Source organism: Scyliorhinus canicula, chromosome 5 (genome assembly GCF_902713615.1).
Source record: "Scyliorhinus canicula chromosome 5, sScyCan1.1, whole genome shotgun sequence".
NCBI classification, from domain to species: domain Eukaryota; kingdom Metazoa; phylum Chordata; class Chondrichthyes; order Carcharhiniformes; family Scyliorhinidae; genus Scyliorhinus; species Scyliorhinus canicula.
This window is the reverse complement of record NC_052150.1, coordinates 10867809-10892971: the sequence shown is the minus strand read 5'-3', so window position 1 is coordinate 10892971 and position 25163 is coordinate 10867809. Positions and strand designations below refer to the sequence as shown.

General features: G+C 49.1%; 1 protein-coding gene across 1 annotated transcript in view; it reads left to right on the top strand.

Annotated features, from left to right (window-relative positions):
- cpne4b (copine IVb) overlaps positions 1-25163 on the top strand; it is a 469926-nt gene that overhangs the window by 66790 nt on the left and 377973 nt on the right. Inside the window, exon 2 of the mRNA XM_038796566.1 lies at positions 10538-10728. Within this exon, the coding sequence (XP_038652494.1) occupies positions 10549-10728 (180 nt within the window). The 5' untranslated portion in view covers positions 10538-10548. The remainder of the gene's footprint in view (positions 1-10537; positions 10729-25163) is intronic.

Sequence of the window (25163 nt, the reverse complement as noted above, 5' to 3'; positions counted from 1 at the left end):
ACCCTCTGACAGTGCGGCACTCCCTCAGTACTGACCCTCTGACAGTGCAGCACTCCCTTAGTACTGACCCTCTGTCAGTGCAGCACTCCCTCAATACTGACCCTCTGACAGTGCAGCACTCCCTCAGTACTGACCCTCTGACAGTGCGGCACTCCCTCAGTACTGACCCTCTGTCAGTGCAGCACTCCCTCAGTACTGACCCTCTGTCAGTGCAGCACTCCCTCAGTACTGACCCTCTGACTGTGCGGCACTCCCTCAGTACTGACTCTCTGTCAGTGCAGCACTCCCTCAGTACTGACCCTCTGACAGTGCGGCACTCCCTCAGTACTGACCCTCTGACAGTGCAGCACTCCCTCAGTACTGACCCTCTGACAGTGCGGCACTCCCTCAGTACTGACCCTCTGACTGTGCGGCACTCCCTCAGTACTGACCCTCTGTCAGTGCAGCACTCCCTCAGTACTGACCCTCTGACAGTGCGGCGCTCCCTCAGTACTGACCCTCTGACAGTGCGGCACTCCCTCAGTACTGACCCGCTGACAGTGCGGCACTCCCTCAGTACTGACCCTCTGACAGTGCAGCACTCCCTTAGTACTGACCCTCTGTCAGTGCAGCACTCCCTCAGTACTGACCCTCTGACAGTGCAGCACTCCCTCAGTACTGACCCTCTGACAGTGCGGCACTCCCTCAGTACTGACCCTCTGTCAGTGCAGCACTCCCTCAGTACTGACCCTCTGTCAGTGCAGCACTCCCTCAGTACTGACCCTCTGACTGTGCGGCACTCCCTCAGTACTGACTCTCTGTCAGTGCAGCACTCCCTCAGTACTGACCCTCTGACAGTGCGGCACTCCCTCAGTACTGACCCTCTGACAGTGCAGCACTCCCTCAGTACTGACCCTCTGACAGTGCGGCACTCCCTCAGTACTGACCCTCTGACTGTGCGGCACTCCCTCAGTACTGACCCTCTGTCAGTGCAGCACTCCCTCAGTACTGACCCTCTGACAGTGCGGCGCTCCCTCAGTACTGACCCTCTGACAGTGCAGCACTCCCTCAGTACTGACCCTCTGACAGTGCAGCACTCCCTCAGTACTGACCCTCTGACAGTGCGGCGCTCCCTCAGTACTGACCCTGACAGTGCAGCACTCCCTCAGTACTGACCCTCTGTCAGTGCAGCACTCCCTCAGTACTGACCCTCTGTCAGTGCGGCACTCCCTCAGTACTGACCCTCTGTCAGTGCGGCACTCCCTCAGTACTGACCCTCTGTCAGTGCAGCACCCCTCAGTACTGACCCTCTGTCAGTGCAGCACTCCCTCAGTACTGACCCTCTGTCAGTGCAGCACTCCCTCAGTACTGACCCTCTGACAGTGCGGCACTCCCTCAGTACTGAGCCTCTCACAGTGCGGCACTCCCTCAGTACTGACCCTCTGACAGTGCGGCACTCCCTCAGTACTGACCCTCTGTCAGTGCAGCACTCCCTCAGTACTGACCCTCTGACAGTGCAGCGCTCCCTCAGTACTGACCCTCTGACAGTGCAGCACTCCCTCAGTACTGACCCTCTGACAGTGCGGCACTCCCTCAGTCCTGACCCTCTGACAGTGCGGCACTCCCTCAGTACTGACCCTCTGACAGTGCGGCACTCCCTCAGTACTGCCCCTCTGACAGTGCGGCACTCCCTCAGTACTGATCCTCTGACAGTGCAGCACTCCCTCAGTACTGACCCTCTGACAGTGCGGCACTCCCTCAGTACTGCCCCTCTGACAGTGCGGCACTCCCTCAGTACTGATCCTCTGACAGTGCAGCACTCCCTCAGTCCTGACCCTCTGACAGTGCAGCACTCCCTCAGTGCTGACCCTCGGACAGTGCAGCACTCCCTCAGTACTGACCCTCTGACAGTGCGGCACTCCCTCAGTACTGACCCTCTGACAGTGCGGCACTCCCTCAGTACTGACCCTCTGACAGTGCGGCACTCCCTCAGTACTGACCCTCTGACAGTGCGGCCCTCCCTCAGTACTGACCCACTGACAGTGCAGCGCTCCCTCAGTACTGACCCTCTGACAGTGCGGCACTCCCTCAGTACTGACCCTCTGACAGTGCGGCACTCCCTCAGTACTGACCCACTGACAGTGCAGCACTCCCTCTGTCCTACGCTGGAGTGCCAACCTTCACTTTTGTTCTCCAGCCCAGTAAAAGGACTCGAAGCATCAAGCTTCACACTCAGAGGCGAAAGTGCGACTGACTGAGCCACAAAGATCTCGTGCCAAAGGAAGTCTATGATCAGCATTCTGGAACCGTGACCGAGATCGTGGGGCTGTGAATGGGGTATTCAGTGTCTGGTCGCCTACGCAGTATTGCGCCTCAGCATCTGCCAGGGGCTCATGAAGGGAATGGGGGTAAGGCAGGAGACACGATAGGCTGTATGGCCTCCTTCTGCACAAAACGGTTCTGTGATCAACCCCATCCTTTGGCATGGCATCGGTTGGCAACAACATGGCAAAGTCTGCTCTGTGTTGCAAGTGGCTGTGGGGCAGCAAACTCAAGGGCCTCATATTTTGGCCGTCGCCCAGTTATTAATATTCCTCTTGCTTAGGTCGAGGAACCTGCCGGGTGGTTTCCTTAATGTTACTTTCCTGCATAACAACAGTGGCTACACTTAAGATGGTGGTGCAGTGGTAATGTCGCTGGTAATCCACAGACCCAGGCTAATGATCCAGGAGCATGGGTTCAAATCCCAGCACGGCAGCTGGTGAAATTCAATTAATAACCTGAAATTGGAAAGCTAGACTTAGTAATTGAGGTAACGAAACACACATCCGGTTCACTATGTCAGCGCGGCACGGTAGCACAGTGGTTAGCACTGTTGCTTCACAGCTCCAGGGTCCCAGGTTCGGTTCCCGGCTTGGGTCAGTGTCTGTGCGGAGTCTGCACCTTCTCCACGCATCTGCGTGGGTTTCCTCCGGGAGCTCCGGTTTCCTCCCACAAGTCCAAAGATGTGCAGGTTAGGTGGATTGGCCGTGCTAAATTGCCCTTAGTGTCCAAAAAGGTTAGGTGGGATTACTGGGCCACGGGGATAGGGTGGGGTTGGGGGCTTAAATAGGGAGCTCTTTCTAAGGGCCGGTGCAGTCTCGATGGGTTGAATGGCACTTTAAATTCTCTGATTCCAAGGGCAGCACGGTGGCCTAGTGGTTAGCACAACCGCCTCACGGCGCCGAGGTCCCAGGTTCGATCCCGGCTCTGGGTCACTGTCCGTGTGGAGTTTGCACTTTCTCCCCGTGTCTGCGTGGGTTTCGCCCCCACAACCCAAAAATGTGCAGAGTAGGTGGATTGACCATGTTAAATTGCCCCTTAATTGGAAAAAATAATTGGGTAATCTAAATTTATAAAAAAAAATAAAAAAAATTCTCTGATTCCATGACTGTCAGGCACTTTAGGGAGCACAGAGATCATGAAAGTCGCTATTGTCTTCCGATTACTTATGTATTCATTAACAAGCTTTGAATTAATGTTTTCATTGCCACATTCTTTTTCTGTCTCATTCCTGTTGTGTGGAAATTATTTTTTTAGTTCAGGCATATCTTTCTAATGCGATTTTTTTGCTTCAAACTGCCTGTGGGGCAAGATCTCCGCTGGGAGCTTTGTCTACTGGATCCTTAGCAAGTTGGCTGGTTTACAATTTTGATTCATACGTTGACAGCGGATTTCTTTTTGCTCTATCTTATGTTTTTGCTTTATTCTTTTGTGGGATGCGAGTGTTCCTGACAAAGCCAGCATTTGTTGCCCATCCCTAATTGCTCCTTGAGAAGGTGGTGGTGAGCGTTCTTCTTGAATCGCTGCAGTCCATGTGGTGTAGGTACGCCCACAGTGCTGTTAGGGAGGGAGTTCCAGGGCGCGATTCTCCGCCCCCCACGCCAGGTGGGAGAATAGCGGGAGAGCCTCCCGACATTTTTCACGCCCTCCCGCTATTCTCCCCCCCCCCACGCCCGACCCACGCCACGAATCGCCGCTCGCCGTAAAAAACGCCGTTTTTTACGGCGAGCGGCGATTCTCCGAGGCAGATGGGCCGAGCGGCCGGGCCTTCACGCCCGTTTCAACGCGGCAGCAAACACACCAGCTCGCTGCCGTCGTGAAACGGCCGGCAGATGCCCGTTTGCGGCATCTGGGGGCCCGATTGGCACGGCAGTACCACGGCCGTGCCAAGGGGGGCCGTGCGTCCGTAACGGACGCGCTCTTTTCCCTCCGCTGCCCCGCAAGATCAAGCCGCCACGTCTTGCGGGGCGGCTGAGGGAAAAGACGGCAACTGCGCATGCGCGGGTTGGCGTTGTCCAACCTGCGCACGCGCGGCCGACGTCATCGGGGGTTTGGGGGGGGGGGTGGGAGAATCGCGTGCGGGTGCCGGGGCGGTGTGGTGGGACTCGCCCGGTGCCACGGCGATTCTCCCACCCGGTGTGGGGGGGGGGGGGAATTCCGCCCATGCTTTGGGGAGTCAGGAGGTGAGTTACTCGCGTTGTTGTATAGAAGCAGGGAATGAGTTGGAGAAATCTTTTGTGCAATTAATGTTTTTCATGATTTCAAAATTATTGGCCATTCACTCCCCTCGCTATTTATTAAAAGTTATCCTTCATGTTAAGATTCATTCCCGGACTGATCAACCATACTGGTTATCTTGCGGAGTAACTTCCATGAATAACTATTTGGGGGAGGGGCGGGCAGTTGATTTTTTTTATCTCTGTAAATCAGCACCTTCGTGGCCCCAGAATGTTTCCGAATGTTTTGCAGTTAATTCAACACTTTATCAAGTGTAGTCACTGTGTAGTCACTGTCGTAATGTAGCAAGTGGGGAAGTAACGGTATTTTAGTCCAAATCAATTTTCCCCCAAAAGACTACTGAATAAATACCTGCCGTGGAAAGGAGTTGAGGACTGAGTGAAAGTACAGACTAACGTGATTGTCTTGGGCAGAACAAGTTTAGTTCTGTGAGGTTATCAGTTCAAAGTTCAGGAGATGATCCTATCCATGGTGAATCTTGCATCGGGATAGCTCCACTATGAGTAAGAAGAGCAGAGCCGTCAACAATGGAATTCCTGCTGGAAATTGGAGATAATAGGCAGGCTTTGTGCAGTGTCTGATACAGTGAAAGGATAGACATGTGCCATTCATCAATTGTGCTGTTGTGACTTTGAGATGTGATGGGGCTAACACCTCACCCTGCATCTCTTTATAAAAAATATATAGGTAACTTGGATATCTCTAAAATTTTAAAAACTGGACAAAAACCTTTTAAAACTGCTGAAGCGATGTCTGTCTGTAACCCTCACATAAAAGGATCTTTCCGGCTCTATCAAGGAAGCCCACACCTCGCTGTCTGAGGCACTAATGATACTCCTGTGGGCTGCACAGACCAAATTCAAAGAGAACTTTACAAAGGCCATCTGACTTTCATGAGTCCGCTTTGGCCAACCAGAGTCTATTTGCCTGCTTGCTCAAAGATCCTTTCAAGGGGGCGGCACGGTGGCGCAGTGGTTAGCATTGCTGCCTCACAATGCCCGGAATCAGGGTTCAATTCCGGCCTTGGGTGACTGTGTGGAATTTGCACTTTCTCCCCGTGTGTGCGTGGGTTTCCTCCGGGAGCTCCGAGTTTCCTCCCACAGTCCAAAGATGTGCAGGTTAGGTGGATTGGCCATGCTAAATTGCCCCGTAGTGTCCACAAAATATGTGTAGGTTAGGTTAAGGGGTTATTGGGATAGGACGGGGAGTGAGCTTGAGTGGGGTACTCTTTCAGAGGGCCGGTGCAGATTTGATGGGCTGAATGGCCTCCTTCTGGAATTCTATTTAAAAAATCTTCATGGTTATAATATTCAACCATCTCGGGAACCCAGATGAGGGATACGCCATCCATTGTCAAAGACAATATGGAGATGAGAGAGTCAAGTGAATCTTTAGCTGGTGGAACCAATTATATTGCCTTGCTTTACCGCAAGATCTCAGTTGCTATTTTGCCGCCTAACTAGCAGCAACAAAGAAAACAGGACTTTGCCCAGATTGAATACCTGGCCACATCTGCACTGTTCCTGCTGGAACTTCTGTACCATTACCTGTAAGGTTCTTTCAGCTCTGCATGCCTACCTCATTGTGTGAAGGTAACTTCACTGGAAAAGTAAATTATACAGCATCGGACTTCAGCCTGCAGACCAGCGTGAAGTAACACCTCATTGAAGTTTGACTCTGGACTCATGTGAAACAATATTTCTTTTTCTGTAGTCTTTGCCCTGTAAATATTTCTTTTCTCTATCTCTCTATTACTGTATGAATGTGATCTCCTCCTGCATTGGGAGTGCATGCTAATAATCTAACTCTGTCAGCTCAGCCTATCTTGATTAGGGTTGTTAACCGAAAGTTGATAGCATCACGACTGAGGGTTTGGGAAATGTGCCAGTGTTTATACAGAGGGTAACCCCTCCCCCTCCTGAGGCAAGAAGAGATGACCCTCCTGGTTCTGTGTATAGGAGTTTTATTCAATTCTTTAAAATGTCTGCTCTCTTGCCTACAGCAGCTTATTTCAGTTTAGTTTCTCTTTCCCAGTCACCACACCCAGGTTTATCTAATCCATCAATGAGCAGTCATTATACTCAAATGCCATGGGCAGCACGGTGGCCTAGTGGTTAGCATAACCGCCTCACGGCGCTGAGGTCCCAGGTTCGATCCCGGCTCTGGGTCACTGTCCGTGTGGAGTTTGCACATTCTCCCCGTGTCTGCGTGGGTTTCGCCCCCACAACCAAAAAATGTGCAGAGTAGGTGGATTGGCCACGCTAAATTGCCCCTTAATTGGAAAAAATAATTGGGTAATCTAAATTAAAAAAAAAAAAATTATACTCAAATGCCAAACAATTAAAAACACCACGTAGATCACAACGTGGATCTTTTTTTCTCATTCAATCTTAGGATGTATGTGTTGCTGGCAAGGCCAGTGATTATTGTCCATCCCTAATTGCCCTTGAGATCTGGGGCGGGATTCTCCGATTCCCCCCCCCCCCCCCCCAACCGGGTCGGAGAATAGTCTGGGGCCGGCGACAATCCCGCCCCCGCTGTGTCCTGAATTCTCCGCCACCCGAGATTCGGCGGCGGCGGGAATCGCTCAACGGCGTTTGGCGGACCCCCCCCCCCCCGGCGATTCTCCGGCCCGCGATGGGCCGAAGTCCCGCCACTGACAAGCCTCTCCCGCCGGCGTGGATTATACCACCTCTCTCACCGGCGGGATTGGCAGCGCGGGCGGGACTGGGGTCCGGGGGGGGGGGGGGGGGGCGGTGCAATCTGACCCCGGGAGGTGCCCCCATTGTGGCCTGGCCCGCGATCGGGGCCCACCGATCGGCGGGCGGACCTGTGCCGTGGGGTCACTCTTTATCTTCCGCCTTCGTCATGGTCTTCACCATGGCAGAGGCAGAAGAGACTCCCTCCCCTGCGCATTCGCCGGTATGATGTCAACAGCCGCTGACGCTCTGGCGCATGCAGCTGGCTAAGCCCTTTCGTCCCCGGCTGGTATGACGCCAAAGGCCGTTCACGCCAGCCGGCGGAGCGGTAACCACTCCGGCGCGGGCCTAGCCCGGATGGACGCCGGAATGGTTCACGCCACTCCAACACGCGGGAACCCCCGCCTCGCCGGGTAGGGGACAATCCCGGCCCTGGTAAGGAGTCACCTTCTTATCAACTCAGTTGAGCTTTTGAGTAAATGGTCGCTAAAGCATTTTGTGCTGTGGATAAGGACAGTCGACTTGCCTCCCCAAAGGGTATTCATGAACTGGCAGATTTAAAAAAATTAAACATCAACCTGGTAGTTTCATGGTCAGTATCACAGATAATAACCATCTATTCCAGATTTATTTAATTCATCGAATCATATAATTTACAGTGCAGAAGGAGGTCATTCGGCCCATCAAGTCTGCACTGGCTCTTGGAAAGAACACCTTACTTAAACCCATGCCTCCACCCTAACCTAGTAACCCCACCTAACCTTTTTTGGACACCAATTTATCACGGCCAATCCACCTAACCTTTGGAACGCCCCAGCTGTGGTGGTGCGATTTGAGCCCCTGGATTATTAGTCCAGTAACGTAGCTAAAGTGCTACTGTTCCTTGCTTCCTCAGCATTGAACTCCATTGAATAAATGAATGCCATTGGTCTTAGCGGCTGCAGTTGAAAGGGTGAACGCGCCACATTTTTGAGATTACGGGACATCGATTTTTTTGAGGTAATTATAAATAGAACAAAACCTCATCATATGAGCTTCAACATAAGAGAGTTTGTGGGAATTTGTAGGACATGTGTATGAGAGACTGAGGGATGGAACATATCTACAAAAATGCATCTCGACAGAACCTTTGAAGCTTTTTGCAGTAAAATAAGAAACATTAAAATATCCCCCCCCCCCCCCCCCCCCTCCAATGCTTAACTGTTGCTTGTCTAGCTTTTACAAAGTTGATGCAACATTAAATCATGTTAGTGTCAGAGCTCTTTTATGAGGGTTTGGAATATCACTGAGTGAATGTTAAACTGAGAGTCTTACAATACGGGTGGAGCATATAAAGTGGACTCAAACTGAACTTTATGATAATAGCATACCACAGGGTATTAGAACTGGATATCGACTATATATTAAAGGTATGGTGTATAATGAAAGTGTGTTGTACAACGCAGACAGTTGAGAGTACTTCTGTGAGAGGCACGTGTGCCCGAGGGAGCACCGTTTGAAATCGAAGGAGCCTTTTACTCTTTCACATCTGGTTTCTTTTTACACTTTTTCCATCCTTTGAGTTGAGTGTGCAGTGCGGGACCCAGAACTTAATCGATCAGGCTGGAATATAGGATGGAAAATTACCGACCAGATATCCTAAAAGGAAAGGACAGGGCACGTTGAACAGATTGAATGAGTGTTTGATTTTTTTGTTGTTGCCCTGATTAGTCACATGGACAAGAGCTAAAGGACCTACACTTGTGCCCAAAACCCTGCCGCCATATTCTAACCATCCCATTCGCGTTTGTTGACCCACATTGCAACGGGCTAAACAAAGCCTCGATTTTTAGAACTCTCATTTTTGTTTTCTAACCCCTTCATAGCCTCACCCCTCCCTATCGCTGTAATCTTCTGCAACCCCACAACCCTGCAAGATATCACACCCGACTCTTGCCTGTTGTCTGGTCGCGACTTTAATTTGTCGACCATTGATGGTCAATCGTTTAGCTGCCTGGGCGCTAAACTCTGGGATTACCTTCGTAAACGTCGTCACCTCACTATCCGCCATTGATCCCATAGAAACTTATCAAATTCTAACAGGATTAGACAGGGTAGATTCAGAAAGAATGTTCCCGACGGTGGGGGGCGTCCAGAGCTAGGGGTCATAGTTTGAGGATAAGCCTTTTAGGACTGAGGTTAGGAGAAATTTCTTTACACAGAGAGTGGTGAATCTGTGGAATTCGCTACCACAGAAAGTCGTTGAGGCCAAAACGTTGTGTAATTTCAAGAAGAACTCTTACAACACCAGCTTAAAGTCTAACAGGTTTATTTGGAATCACAAACTTTCATAGCGTAGCTCCTTCATCAGGTGATGAAGGATCAGTGCTCTGAAAGCTAGTGATTCCAAATAAACCTGTTGGACTTTAACCTGGTGTTATAAGACTTCTTACTGTGCTCACCCCAGTCCAACGCCGGTATCTCCACATCATAATTTTAAGAAGGAATTAGCTATAGCTTTTGGGGCTAAAGGGATCAAGGACAGCACGGTAGCACTGTGGCTAGCACAATCGCTTCACAGCTCCAGGGTCCCAGGTTCGATTCCGGCTTGGGTCACTGTCTGTGCGGAGTCTGCACATCCTCCCCGTGTGTGCGTGGGTGTCCTCCGGGTGCTCCGGTTTCCTCCCACAGTCCAAAGATGTGCAGGTTAGGTGGATTGGCCATGATAAATTGCCCTTAGTGTCCAAAATTGCCCTTAGTGTTGGGTGGGGTTACTGGGTTATGGGGATAGGGTGGAGGTGTTGACCTTGGGTAGGGTGCTCTTTCCAGGAGCCGGTGCAGACTCGATGGGTCGAATGGCCTCCATCTGCACTGTAAATTCTATGATTCTATGATATGGGAAGAAGGTGGGATCAGGGTATTGAACTTGAGCAGTCATGATCATAATGAATGGTGGAGCAGGCTAGAAGGGCTGAATGGCCTCCTCCTGCTTCTATTTTCTATGTATGTTTCTATGTAAGAGCCTAAGATTTCAGTCAGAGTTCCGAATAACACCATATGTGGCTCTGTGTTAAATCCTGTTTGATAACTCTCTTGCAAAACACCTTGGGATGCTTTAATATGTTAAAGATGCTATAGAAATGCAAGTTGTTACCGTTACTTTTGTTAAAACTACGACTTCCCTCTGCCTTGGAGCAACATGCTCACTGTGTGGGTGGGCTTATATATTCAAAGTCAGCGGTTCATTGGTTAATGTTTTCTGCTGAAGCTCATATTCAAAGCCAGAAGGATAAGAAGCCACCTCCTTTATCTCTCCGCAGGGTAACGGGCTATGAAGAAGATGAGCAACATCTATGAGTCGGCTGCCAACACGCTGGGGCTCTTTTCCAGCCCCTGCCTGACGAAGGTGGAACTGCGAGTTTCATGCAAAGGGATATCGGACCGAGATGCGCTCTCCAAACCAGACCCCTGCGTTGTTCTCAAAATGCAGTCACATGGACAATGGCTAGAGGTATCGTCACAGAACTATTCCGAGCACTCTGCTCTACATGTTCAGGCCAGGTTCAGCTGAGCTTGACCATCCCGTGTGCTGTTTAGAAATGATGCTGTGTAAAATACCCAGTCTTACATAAAGACCCTGAAGTCTTACGTAACAAGCCCAAAACATCATTGGGGTGGAGGGGGGGGCGGTGAGATGTGTGTGTGAGGAACGAACTAAAACAAAATGAGTTGTTCTTAATTCTGGCCTCGCTCTTCTCTTCTCATGGAATGCCATTCGGCAATAAAGCAACCGCATAGACATTTATTTAAGAAGAGGAGAAGACCATTCAGCCCATCCAGCCTGTTCTGCCATTCTCTGAGATCATTGGACCTAGCTTCATCTACCTGCCTTTGGCCCAAACGCCTTTGGCTACCAAAAATCTATTAATCTCAGGTTTAAAAGTTAGAATTGTTATTGCGTCATTTGTTTTGAAATTGAAAATCAGATTTTCAGGATTATTGCATCATTATTTGTGGAAGAGAGTTCTAAATTTCTACCACCCATTTGAATAAAGAGGTGTTCCCTAAATTCACCCCTTAAAGGATTGGCTCTAATTTTTAGATGATGGCCTCTAGTCCTAGACTCCCCAGCCAGTGGATATCGGTCCTCTCTCTACCCTATCTATTCCCCTTAATATCTTGAAAATGTTGATCCTTTTACTTTCTAAGTTCCAGGCAATACAGCCTGGTTTTCTTCAATCTCTCCTCGTACCTTAACCCTTGGAGTCATGTACCATTCTGGTAAATCTACCCTTCACTCCCGCTATGGTCAATATCTCCTTCCTGAGTTTCGGTGTCCAAAGCTGCTCATAATCCTCCTGATGTGGTCTAACCAATACTTTGTATACTTGAGGCTTGACTTCTCACCCTTTGTTTTCGAGTCCTCGAGATACTCCAGCTTTCTACCAGACGTTTTGATTATTTTCGGTCCCTGCTCATGATAGTTTAATTATCTGTACACCAGGACCCTCAAGTCTCTTTGGGGAGATTGGTGGCAGAGTGGACTAGTACTGAGCTAGTAATCCAGAGGCGTAGGCTCATGCCCAGGGAACATGGGTTCAAATCCCATCACGGCAGATGGTGGAATTTAAATTCGAGTAAGTCTCGATTGCAGTCTCAGCAATCCATGCAAACAAGGAGCAGGATTAGCCCATTCCACCTCTCGAGCCAGCTTCCCCATTTAATAAGACCATGGGTGATCTGATAGCAACCTAAAATCTGCATCCTATCTACCCCTGATAACCAATCACCCCCTTGCTTACCAAGAAACAATCCGCCTCTGTCTTAAAAATATTCACTGGCTTTTCGGGAGCCAAAGACCCCCAACGTTCTGAGAGAATTTTTATCCCCTCATTTCCGTTTTAAATGGGTGACCCCTAACATTGACCCCTAGTTCTAGATTCTCCCACAAGTGGTAACATCCTCTCCACAGCCACTCTGTCAGGACCCCTCAGGATCTTATATGTTTCAATCAAGTCACCTCTTACTCTTCTGAATTCCAATGGATACATGCCCAACCTTTCCTCATAGGGCAACCCGCCCATTCCAGATCTTCATCTGGTAAACCTTCACTGAGCTGCTTCCAACACATTAAGGTGCACAATTCTCCAAATGTAGTCTCACTAGGGCCCTGTACAGCTGAAGCATAACCTCCCTATTTTCATATTCAATAAATGATAGCATTCTATTCGCTTTCCTAATAACTTGTTGTATCTACATACTCGTCTTTTGTGGTGCACTAGGGCACCCAGATCCCTCTGCATCGCGGAGCTCTGCAATCTCTCGCTATTTAGATAATAAATTTATTTTTTATTCTTCCTGTCAAAATGGACAATTTCAGATTTCCCGCTTTATACTTCATTTGCCCGATCTTTGCCCACTCCCTTAACCTATCATTGGGCGCAATTCTCCCATCGGGAGACTAAGTGCCGACGCCGGAGTGAAAACCGGAGTGTTTCACTCTGGCGTCGGAGCCTGCTCCCAGGCCCTATTCCCCCGCCCCGGGGGGGGGGGGGGGGGGGGGCTAGGAGCGGCGTCGCATCATTTACGTGCGCTGGACCTTGGCGTGGCGTAAAAGTGCTGCCACGTAAATGACGTCACCCGTGCATGCGCAGTTGCCGTCCTCCCCAAGGCCGCCCCGCAAGAAGATGGCGGATGGATCTTGTGGGGCGGCGGAGGAAAGGAGTTCCTCCTTCAGAGGGGCTGGCCTGCCGATCGGTGGGCACCGATCATGGGCCAGACCCCTTTTGAGGCCCCCCCCCAGGTGCAGGGACCCCCCTCCACCCCTCCCTCCCCCCCCCACTGGCCGCCCCCCCACCTCCCACCCGCGTTCTCATGCTGTTCCCGCCAGCAGCGACCAGGTGTGGACGGCGCCAGCGGGAACCCGTCGTGTTGGGTGTTGGGCAGGCCGCTCAGCCGATCCCGGCCGAGAATCGCCGCTCGCCTTTAGCAAACGGCGAGCGGCAATTCTCCCAGCGGCCAGCCGTGAATCTCACCGCGCCGGTTTGGGGGGGGGGGTGGGAGAATCGCATGCGGGCGAGGGGGAGGCGTGGTGGGACACGCACGGCGCCCCCGCGATTCTCCCACCCGGCGTTGGGGGGGGGGGGGGGGGGAGAATCCCGCCCATTATCTTTTTGTAGTCTCTTTGTGTCCTCGTCACAACTTGCCTTCAACCTGTCTTTGTGTCATGAGCACATTTGGTAACCAATCCTTCAATCACTTCATCCAAGTCATTAATATAAATTGTAAACAGTTGAGATCCCAGCACCCAGCACACCACTCGTTACACTGTGGCAACTTGTAAATGACCGATTTATGCCTCCTCTCTGCTTCCTGAAATCCAGCCACTCGTTACACTGTGGCAACTTGTAAATGACCGATTAATGCCTACTCTCTGCTTCCTGAAATCCAGCCAACCGTCTATCCAGGCCAATATATTACATCCTATACGTGAGTTTTAATTTCTGCAATAACCTTTGATGTGGCACTTTAGCAAATTCCTCATGAAGATCTATGTACAACACATCTACGGGTTCTCTTTCATCCAGAGTAAATGTACTTCCTCAAAGAACTCCAAAATGTTGGATAAACATGATTTCCCTTTCACATATTTGTGTTGACTCTGAACGTATCCAGGTTCCCTGCTGTAGCTTCTTTAATAATAACTTTTAACATTCTCCCTGTGACACAAGTTAGGCTAACTGGCCTGTAGTGTCCCACTTTCTGTCTCCCTCCCTTTTTGAATAATGGAGTTACATTTGCTACCCACAATCTAATGGGACCTTCACTGAATCTAAGGAGGTTTGGAAATTAAACCAAAGCATTAACTATTTTACCAGCTACTTGTTTTAAGACCTGAGGATAAAGTCCATCAGATGCCAGGCACTTATCAGCTACCAGCCCAACAATTTACTCAGTACCACTTCTCTGGTGGCTGTATTTTCCAGTGTTCCTCCTTCCCTTCCCTTTCCTGATTTATAGTGACTTCTGAGATGCTACTTATATCCTCCACAGTGAAGACGGATGAAACACACTGGTTCAATTCATCTGCCATCTCCTTGTTTTCCAATGGTAACCATAAAACCATTTTTCTGAAAACCCATCTGGTTGGTCTCGATGGGACGCATGATAGGCACAGGCTTGGTGGGCCGAAGGGCCTGTTCCTGTGCTGTATTGTTCTTTTGTTGTTTTTGTTCACTCATGTCCTTCAGTGAAGGAAATAGAAAATAGAAGCAGAAGGTGGCCATTCGGCCCTTCTGACCTGCTCTGCCATTCATTATGATCATGATTGATCTAGTTCAATACTCTGATCCCACCTTCCTGCTATATTGCTAGATTCCTTTAGCCCCAAGAGCTATATCTAATTCCTTCTTGGAGTTACAAAGCATTTTGGCCTCAATTACTTTCTGCGATTTCAGATTCACCACTCTCTGGGTGAAGACATTTCTCCTCATCTCAGTCCTGAAAGGTTTTCCCCTTATCCTCAACCCTCCGTCCTTACCTGGTCTGACCTGCATGTGATTTCAGACCTGCAGTAACATGGTTGACTCGTTACTGCCCTCTGGAATGGTCGGCCAAGCCACTCAGTTCAAGGGCAATTAGGGATGGGCAGCCAACGCTGACCCAGCCCAGCGACGCTCACATCCCCAGAAAGAATGAAGGAAACAAACCTCTGCTGATTCTCACTTTTCACCAGCTTCGTCGCACATCTAGGGCAGGATTCACCGAGCCTCCGTGCCGAAATCGCGCGGGGGCGGAGAATGGGCGTTGATGCCGAAAACCGGCACGACATCGCTGCCGAGATTCTCCGGAGAATCGCCGTGAATCGCGTGCGTGCGGTCCAGGCGGCGCTGGTAGGGGGACATTGACAGAAGCCCTCCCCCGCGATTCACCAAGGAAAACTGGCCGAGTTCCCGACGGCGTGGTTCTAACCACGTTTTACCTGTCCGGCACGGTCGCCAGCGGCTGCGGACTCAGTTCGCGGGCACCCTTGAGGGGGGTGGGGGGGATCATTCACCGGTGGGGGGGGGGTCTCACAGATTACCAGGCTGGCAATCGGGGCCACCGATCTGCGGGTGCGAGCGATGTCGGGGGGGGGCTATATTCTCCGGGCCGGTCCGCGGTATGAGCCCGCCATGCCGCACGGGGCGGCCACCGAAGGCCGCTGACTTGCGCATGCGCGGATTCCCGACCGGAAGTGCAGGGCTCCGTGTCCGCAGCCAGAGCTGAATGGAGCACTCTGGGGCCCTGCTAGCCCCCTGCAGGTGGCAGAAAGTCCAGAGTGAAATGCCGGCGTTTTGACGCTGGAGTAGGGGGTGTAGTCCCATTATTGGAGAATCCCAAGTTTGGGAATGTTGTTGCAGCTTAGGTTTTATGTATTTTTCCTATTTGTGTTTTCCACCAACACTCCAAGTTTAGCATCCTATGTGTGTGCACCATAACCCATTTCCTCCCCCTTTGTCCGTGTGGTTAGATCTCTCTTTTCCCCGTGCCTTCTCCAGACACCGTTCACAACCAAGTGACCACGATTTTCCTCTGCCCGTCCCTGGTGCCCGCTAGGATTCGGTGATTCCTTCGACCCTTTTTTATTCGAAGCCAACCACAGCCGGAGGGTTGAGACTGGAAGTCCAGTGTGTACACGGATCAACAGTCGAGGGATGCATGACTGTGCCAATATCCAAATTATTTCTTCATTTGTCTTCCTCCACACTATGCTTCCAGTAAACAGAGGGTTAACAATGCCCACCCCTGCACCCCATTCCACGCCCTTACTACTCTCTGAGTAAAGTACCTACCTCTGACACCTGTCCTATATCTATCTCCTCTCAATTTAAAGCTATCTCCCCTCGTGCTGGACATCACCATCCGAGGAAAAAGGCTCTCACTGTCCACCCTATCTAATCCTCTGATCATCTTGTATGCCTCAATTAAGTCACCTCTTAACCTTCTCTCTAACGAAAACAGCCTCAAGTCCCTCAGCCTTCCCTCATAAGATCTTCCCTCCATACCAGGCAACATTCTGGTAAATCTCATGGGGGGTGGTGGGGGGGGGGGGGGTGTGTCAGGGTAAATGTTAGATTCTCTCCGAAACAAAAATAAAAATGGTAATGCGTCTATGGAAAAAAGGTTCCTCGCAACGGTACACTTTTGTGAAAGCAGATCCCTGAGCAGTGTGAAATCTTTACACCTGGTAAGATGCAGACATAATGCTTCCTTGTGTGTTCTGGTTGCACAAATGCTTTGTCACAAGCAACTGTGTTGATATTTGCCACATAGATATGCAATAATCTGACCTTGACTATCATTGTATAAATGTGCGTCCCTTCTGTCTGCAATTCTTACCAATTCCCTCTTCATTTGAATTAATTCTGTGGACTTATACTCTTATTACGAACAAATTCAGGAGTGCTATATACTGTTTGGTGCCTCTCAGGTCCATTAGAGTTAAATCCAAGACTGTATATATATTGCCTGCATATCAAGCACTGATTCTACGTTGACAATGCGAGAGGGAATCAGTTTTGCCAACATAATCCAGGTTTTGTGGCATACTCTCAAGACATTTATTGCCGTTTGTGAATGTACGCCTTTGCGTAATTTGCGCTTTTATGCATCGGGTTTATGTTTAGAAATATTTATTACCTTCTGATTGGTGATACGTTTGCAGTGAGAATGTGTTTGCTAAACCTTCGCGCTGTTTTCAATGTTTTAAGGAGGGTTGTAAAATTCAGCGAGAGTACTCTGGGTGTCAGGGAGCAAAATAAAAGCAGCTGATTTTAGTTGTCCAAGGCAGTCGAGAAAATAAAGATTTTTGGTTCTTAGATATTGGTCAGAGGTAAGGGAGGTTTTTGAATCTAGGATTGTTTGCACAAATTATCCAACCCCTGATTGCTTAAACCTCAGAATTTGGCGAATAAAAATGTCATTGATTATCAATAAAGGATGCTGTCTTTATATTGCAGTCCCCTCATCATCGGAAGCTGTCAGTGGCTTCTCTGTCGGTGCAGCAGCATAGCTAAAGCCATATAGCTGACACCAACAGAACAGAGAAACACTACAGGCAGTAAGATTTCTCTTCCCAGGTGTGCTGACAGGAAAATGCAAATGGACACCATGAGTGACACTGTCTGCCATCGATTCTGAACCTTCATTGACTCTGGGTCCATTATCATAAATGCATTTTAAACAACCTTGCGTCGATACTGTGGAAGCTGTCTTGGGTCAGGACGTTAAGCAGATTCTTCAGCTCTGGTCGCATTACAGCAACCTTTCGAGCAGCGATGGCCCAAAAGTCAACCGCAGGGGTTTGGAACTGGCGCTGGGGCAATGCACTGAGCAGAAACTGAAAATTGAGTGATGCGCAGAAGTTACAATGCTGAAACGTGTCGTCTGGCCCACCCAGTCCTCGCTGGGGTTTGGTGAACAAACAGTCCACATCGCATTTGCCTATCCCATTCCTAAACCCCTTCAACCCCTTCCCCTCACTATCCAATCTAATCTTGAAGGTTTAACATTGCCTCAGCCTCACCCTCTAACCCTGTGAGTGAATTCCACAGCCTCAGAACATTCTGTGCAAAGAGCTTTTTTTATGAGTACCTTATTTTAAATCTTGGCCCTCACTCTTGACCCTACTACACTTTTTTATCTTGGCTCTCACTCTTTCCCCAATACACTTGCAAGATTTCTGAGGTTATTATATGTTAGGATTGTATCTTTTGGTTTATGAGATTACTATATTTTGGGATTGCAGCTTTAATTGTAGAGTCGATGAAAGGGGCCATGTGATCTGTTCTGGGGTCTGTCAAGGTGGATTACTTGTTAGAGATCTGAGGAAGACGGCAATTGTTTTATTGAGGGGGACGTGTAAGGTATTTATGGTTGGGGGAAATTGGAGGCAGCAATTTCTAAGTGTATAACAAGTAGACCATGAATCTCCCAAAGTCCCAGAAAGGTGTTATAGATATTAAATTATAAACAGTGGTGCTGTAAACTATTACTTTACTTCTAAGATGAAAAAGATAACTGATCAACATTTATATTTAGACACAAGGCTAATGTGTTTCCCATTATCATGGGGAAGAGAGGAGAGGAAGCTGTTCTGAGATCAGGCTACAGTCCTCCCGATAAACCCAGGAATATCACAGACAGATGTTTCAGTTGGGTACTGTGTGGTCTTCAGCTAAGCAAGAGAAGAGAGTGAGCAAAGGATAGAAGCAATCAAGTTGCCCCTTAGGTGGAGGAAATAATTCTATCTGTCACCATGTAGAACACAGGTGGGTGCTCATGCTCAGATTGAAAACTAAGTTTGTGAGGTGTTAAAGGAGGCTGGAAGTTTACCTAGACTGGAGCTAGAGGAATAAATATAAATTGTATTCCTCGCAGTGAGAGAGAGTTCTAAGACTAGAAGTTACTAAATGGGAAAGTAAAAAGGAAGAATCCATTGCCTACAAAAGATAATGTTTGGGCAACAGTGGTTTTAGTCATTTGATACAGTCAAAGTGTGATGCCTTGATGTGTGTTTTTTTTAGCTGTAACTGGAACTGAGATCAAATTATCACTCTATGGAAGTCAAAACAATGTCTTGAACTTTTGATTTTCCCTCCTTTGCCTCCTTGAACAGAAGGTTTCCCTGGTCATCAATGAGGCATTTGATGAGTCCAAGTCATTAGGCAGAGTGGAAAATGTGCACTGGTTCCTTGATGAATATTAAGTGAAGAAACTCAGACCAGACTTTCCCTGAATACGAAATGAAAATGGCTTATTGTCTCGAGTAGGCTTCAAATGAAGTTACTGTGAAAAGCCCCTAGTCGCCACATTCCGGCACCTGTTCGGGGAGGCTGGTACGGGAATTGAACCCGCGCTGCTGGCCTGCCTTGGTCTGCTTCCAAAGCCAGCGATTTAGCCCAGTGTGCTAAACCAGCCCCAATTATGTTTAACGGCAGCAGCCATTTAAGGCAGTCACTGACCGGAGAGGGAGTTTAGGCAGAAATGTTTTGTTTGCAGAACACTACTGTGAAATCATGGAATCGCTACAGTGCAGAAGGAGGCCTTTCAGCCCATTGAGTCTGCACTGACCCTCAGAGAAAGCATCCCACCTAGGCCCTCTCCCTCACCACCCCACCTAACCGTTGGACACTAAGGGGCAATTTAGCATGGCCAATCCACCTAACCGGCATGTCTTTGGACTGTGGGAGGAAACCAGAGCATTCGGAGGAAACCCACGCAGACATGGGGAGAACGTGCAGACTCCGCACAGACAGTGACCCAAGCCGGGAATCGAACCTGGGAACCCTGGCTCTATGAAGCAACAGTGCTAACCACCGTGCCACCCTGTGGGTTAAATGAAAGCACAGTTTAATTTCTGAGGAACTCACTTGCGAGCCACAGAATCTTTGGCTGATGCAAACAACGTATTTGGACTCTTGGGGACACTTACCCACCCCCATACTCTGACAGTAAATTGGAAGTTCACAGTACGTGGGTTCAAATTCCCTTTTGCCTTTTATAACGGCAAAATGTGTTTTGCAAAATTAATATACTTCTCTCCAATGCTAAAATAATTTGTCCTGCTCCCCTTCATTCCAACCCTGCCCCCCTCGCCACCCCCCCCAATAACATCTGTCTAACATTACAGTCCTTAGTGATGGAGATGCCATTAATTCCACATTTAGGCTCGTGGTCTTGATTATTTTAGTTTCACTTCTCTAGGATGCATCCATAACAGGAAAAAAAAACCCCACATGTTTAAATGTCAAATACAATGAGATCATTTATTCAAGATTCTCTCCTTTGTTTTGAACTCATGGAGTGGAAATAGTCAAGAGGTTTGTACGACTTGACTCTGCCCATTCCCTCACTTTATTTTGTCTTGCACCCTGCCAAGACAAGGTTATGGCCAACAGCCCACAATTGTCCTTTCCCCGTGGCGGGAAATGAGAAGCGCTTATTATGGGATGTCCAGTTTGCCCAGTCGATGTCCTCCTGGAATGGCCGAGCGGAGAAATGAGGCGCCTGCTCCAACTGGTCTTATTGGGCAGGTTGATGCGATGGGTTCCACGTCTGGGACCAATGGACAGAACCAAGCCGTTCCTCACCTTCCACTTGGAGGCTGTGTGGCCGCGTTGTCCGGGTCCTGCGTGGATTCGGTTCCGTGTCCATTGTCAATGAGGGCGGATGAAGCCTGGGACCTCTGCTGTTGGGCCAGTTTCGAGCATTTTTTCTTTCCTTTAATGCTGCATGCGTTCTACAATTCCATCAACTGGATAGTGGGTCGACAATTTATTCATTTAATTAATTGAATTTAGATTCCCCAACTGCCGTGGCGAGCTTTGAGCTTGTGTTTCCAGACCATTAGCACAAACAACTGGACTGCTAGTCCAGTAGCCTAACCACTACTGCTGTACGAATATCAGCTACCAGTTCCCAGGATGGCTGGTGCGATTTTAATTGCTTGCTCGTTGGGATTCCTGAACCTTTGTGAAGGTCGTGCTCATTACTTTTTCTGTCTCGTGAAACACGATGTGAATGTTGGGTGTTAACAATGTGGGGCAGCACGGGGAACCACTCACTTGACGAAGTTTAGCAGCACATCCAACAAACTGGTGTAAATTGATATTTATTTCCTGGTCTCCAGCAATGTTGCTTCAGACCTCAGCACAAACGTGGGAAGAGAGCGGCTCCTAATTGTTTGTGTTTGTGCTTCTGTAGTTCTCCTCACCCAACCATCCCTAATTGGGGGTGCCTTATCACAGTGGTTATGCCACTGGACCCAGTAACCCAGAGGCTTGTACTAATGATCTGGAAATGCGAGTTCAGATCTCACCACGGGAGTTGGGGTATTTCAACTCAATTAATTAAATAAATCTGGAATTTAATAGAAAGTCAGTCTTAGTCACGGTTGCAATGAAACTGCTGATTGTTGTACAACAAACCCCATCAAGTTCATTGATGTCCTTTAGAGTGGAAAATATGATCTCCTCAGCCAGCCTGATCAATACGTGACTCCAGATCCTTGACCATGAGATTGACTTTTAGCTGCCCACTAACAGGACACTGAGTTCTTTATGGATGAGCAATAAGTCAGACCTTGCCCGCATTACCCCACAGATGAGTATAAAAAAAGAATCAGGGGCGGGATTCACTGTTCCTTGACGCCGATATTGTAATTGGCGATCGGGCAGAGAATCCCTTGCGACGCCCAAATCGGGCGCGCCACCGTTTTGACGCCGGTTTTCTATCCACCGCCCCCTCCGAAATGGCGGCATCCCGCCATGCGCCACACGCCGTTGGAACGGTGTTGGTGCGTCACGTGGAGGCCCTCCCCCGATGCTCTGCCCCCGATGGGCTGAGTTCCCGACCGCGCGGGGTCGCGTGGTCTCAGCGGGCGGGAAGCCGGCGTGGCGGCTGCGGACTGTGTCCAGTGCCACCACTGTCAGCCGAGAGCCATGCTGCTGGCCGAGGGGGTGGGGCGCGGGGGCTTCCACGAGGGTGGGGGCTGGCCAGGGGGGGCAGGGGGGTCAGTATTTGGCAGGTCGGGGCCGTGCATGGCCGGCGCCATGTTGTAAGGCGCGACTGCTGCAGGTCGTCGCCAATCGCATGAGCGGCCATTGTCCTGGTCATTAGGGCAGCATGGTGGCCTAGTGGTTAGCACAACCGCCTCACGGCGCTGAGGTCCCAGGTTCGATCCCGGCTCTGGGTCACTGTCCGTGTGGAGTTTGCACGTTCTCCCCTGTCTGCGTGGGTTTCGCCCCCACAACCCAAAAATGTGCAGAGTAGGTGGATTGGCCATTCTAAAATTGCCCCTTAATTAGAAAAAATAATTGGCTAATCTAAATTTATAAAAAAAAGAAAAAGAAAGAGAGAGAGTCCTGGTCATTCTCCAGCCGTTTTTGGTGTGGGAGCCGGGCCTTTTACCCAGCGCGGCAGCTAGACCCTCACCGGTCGTAGAATTGTAAAACACCACAGTTCCCACGCCGGCGTCTGCACTTAACCTCAAAAAACGGTGAATCCAGCCCCAGTTCTTCCGTTCGATTCAACAGCGACGCTGCATTTAAAAAAAGCTCTTGGAACTCCTTGCCTCATCTTTTTTAATTAACTGCAGATTTAACTAATGATTACCATAGAAACTATTACACTTTACAGCGGAGTGTTAAGCTGTTTTATCCACTCTCCCTCAAGCAAGACAATAAGTGAAGAGTGATGTGTCACTTCAAAGGGGTCTTTATATTTTCTGTTGCTTTCAAATGGCAAAACATCCTTAGTCAGACACAGGACTGTCAATTGGAACTGTCTTTACAGACAGTAATGGGATTTACAAAAACAGAAACACATTATAATTTCATGATGGTGGCACTTAGCTCCCTGTGGAAAGTCTTGCGATTTCCTCCTTGCACTCAACAACTGCGATGTTTTATCAATTTTTTAAATAAATTGTTGCTTAACATTTCTTTCTGATTAATAAATGATTTGCTTGAGGAGTGTCTCTAAGATTATTCTCTCTCCCCCCCCCCCCCCCCCCCCCCCCACTTTTTTTTGCTTGTAATGCTCGCCGAAGAGTGTTACCATGGAAATAGCTTCCAGAGATAAACATTGAGCCTCTCCAGGGCTGGGGAAGCAGTTACAGTGTTCCTGAATGGTCAGAAATGCGGCAATTTGTTCGTACAGTTTTTTCTCAAGACCTGCAAATGGCACGAAATGGCTTGTTTAAGAATGTGTTTTCGGAATATAACCAATGGGAAGTTAAATGTTCAAGCAGGATTGAAAACTGGCTTAGATACAGGAAGTTTGGATGGTTGATGGAGAATGTCAGATAGTGAGGGAGGATATTGACCAGCAGAGTTCCATGGGATCCTGGTCTGGGTACTCCAGTGTCCCCTACATATGAATATTGTACTGATCCACGTAGCCAAGTGACAAAACATCAATATATTGGCCAGTATTCCAGGTCCTGGTGCAAGTCTAGATTTGCTAGAGGATTCCTGTTGTTCTTAGACTTTCCAAGATCCCTTAGGACAGGGGTGGGCAAACTTTTCCGTGCAAAGGCCACATTCAGAAATTCACAATTTTAACAGGCCGCATAGTATATTAAGTAAAATAATTACTTCACCCAGTTATGATTCTGGGCGCCTCATATAGAACATAGAACAGTACAGCACAGAACAGGCCCTTCGGCCCTCGATGTTGTGCCGAGCAATGATCACCCTACTCAAGTCAACGTATCCACCCTATACCAGTAAGTAATCCAACAGCCCCCCCCATTAACCTTAAAAAAAAATTTTTTTTTTTGTTTTTTTAATGACTTGGTGGGCCGCATAAAGACCTTTGGCGGGCCGCATGCGGCCCGCGGGCCGTAGTTTGCCCACCCCTGCCTTAGGATCAAGGATGACTTGCTTCCATGCCAGAGCGATGTGCTCTGAGATGGCTGATAGTCCAGTCCACGATCTGTCGACTCTGCCACACGCGAGACAGGTGATGCTTGCAAGGGTAAGCGGATGGGTTGTTTGGGTTTCGGGAACTCCCTCCGACACCTCAACTTCTGCACACTCCCGAAGTCTCTCTATGTGCTTGGCACCCTCCATTACAAACCTTCTCCATTTTGAACGGTCACAATCTGGGGTGTCCCATGAGTTTGCAAGTATGTTGGACGTCTTCAGGGAATGTGCTTTCACTGTCCTCCTGCGAGCGACTGAGTTAATAGCAATAATAATCTTTCTTGTCACAAGTAGGCTTTCGAGTACACTGCAATGAAGTTACTGTGAAAAATCCCTAGTCGCCACATTCCGGTGCCTGTTCAGGTACACAGAGGGAGAATTCAGAATGTCCAATTCACCTAACAACATGTCTTTCGGGACGTGTGGGAGGAAACCGGAGCACCCGGAGGAAACCCACGCAGACATGGGGAGAACGTGCAGACGCTGCACCGACAGTGACCCAAGCTGGGAGTTGAACCTGGGACCATGGCACCAGGAAGCAACAATGCTAACCACTGTGCAACCGTGCAGAGCAGTTGCTATGGGAGTCTGGTGTTAGGCATGCAAATACTATCCAGTGGAGCTTGAATATTTAGCATCTCGATGCTGCACAGCTTAGACTGGGAGAGGATGCTACTGTGGGATTGCCTTTCTTGCCACTAGATTTGAAGCATCTTGTGAAGGCACTGCTGATGGTAATTCTTCAGTGTTTTGAGGTACCTTCTGTCCGTTGTCCAAAGCACACAGCAGCATGAAGATCACTGCTATTTGATAAACCAGGACCTTAACCTTGGGTTTAAGATACTGGTCTTCAAATACTCTCTTTGTTTTCCTCAGCTGGCCCAAGGCTAAGATGGCATATTGGAGATGGTCAAGAGTTTCATCTTCAATGTCCGCCTTCGTCAAGATGAGGCTCCCAAGAGATGGAAAATTGTTCACAATTTCCAGGATCTCACTGTTGATCTTAATCAACAGGAGGAGGTGTTTTGCTGGGCGAGCTGAAGAGAACATTATTTTTCCGGGTGTTTAGTGAAAGGCCCATTTTCTCGTATGGTTAAGAGAGGGTGGACAATGACCTGGAGCTCAGTTTCTGAATAAGCGCACACACGAAGCGTCATCTGCAGACAGAGGCTGAGATCGGAGGGATTTTGGTTTTGAATGCCAGGCACAGAGGTTGAAAAGTTTCCCGTTTATTTTGTGGATTTTCTCCACGCCTGGGGGTAATTTGCTGCAGGTGGGGTGCTGTACTGCAGTGAGGAAAATGGAGAAGAGAGTTGGTGCGATGACACAGCCATGTTTGACCACATGTTTCCGAGCTAGAGAGGAGCAAAGGGATCTCGCAGTAGCTCAATCACATGTCAGCTAGGCCACGAGAGCCCTGCAGGTTATTTTTTTCGAGGGATAGAATTGAAAAGGAGGGAAGATTTACTAAACCTGC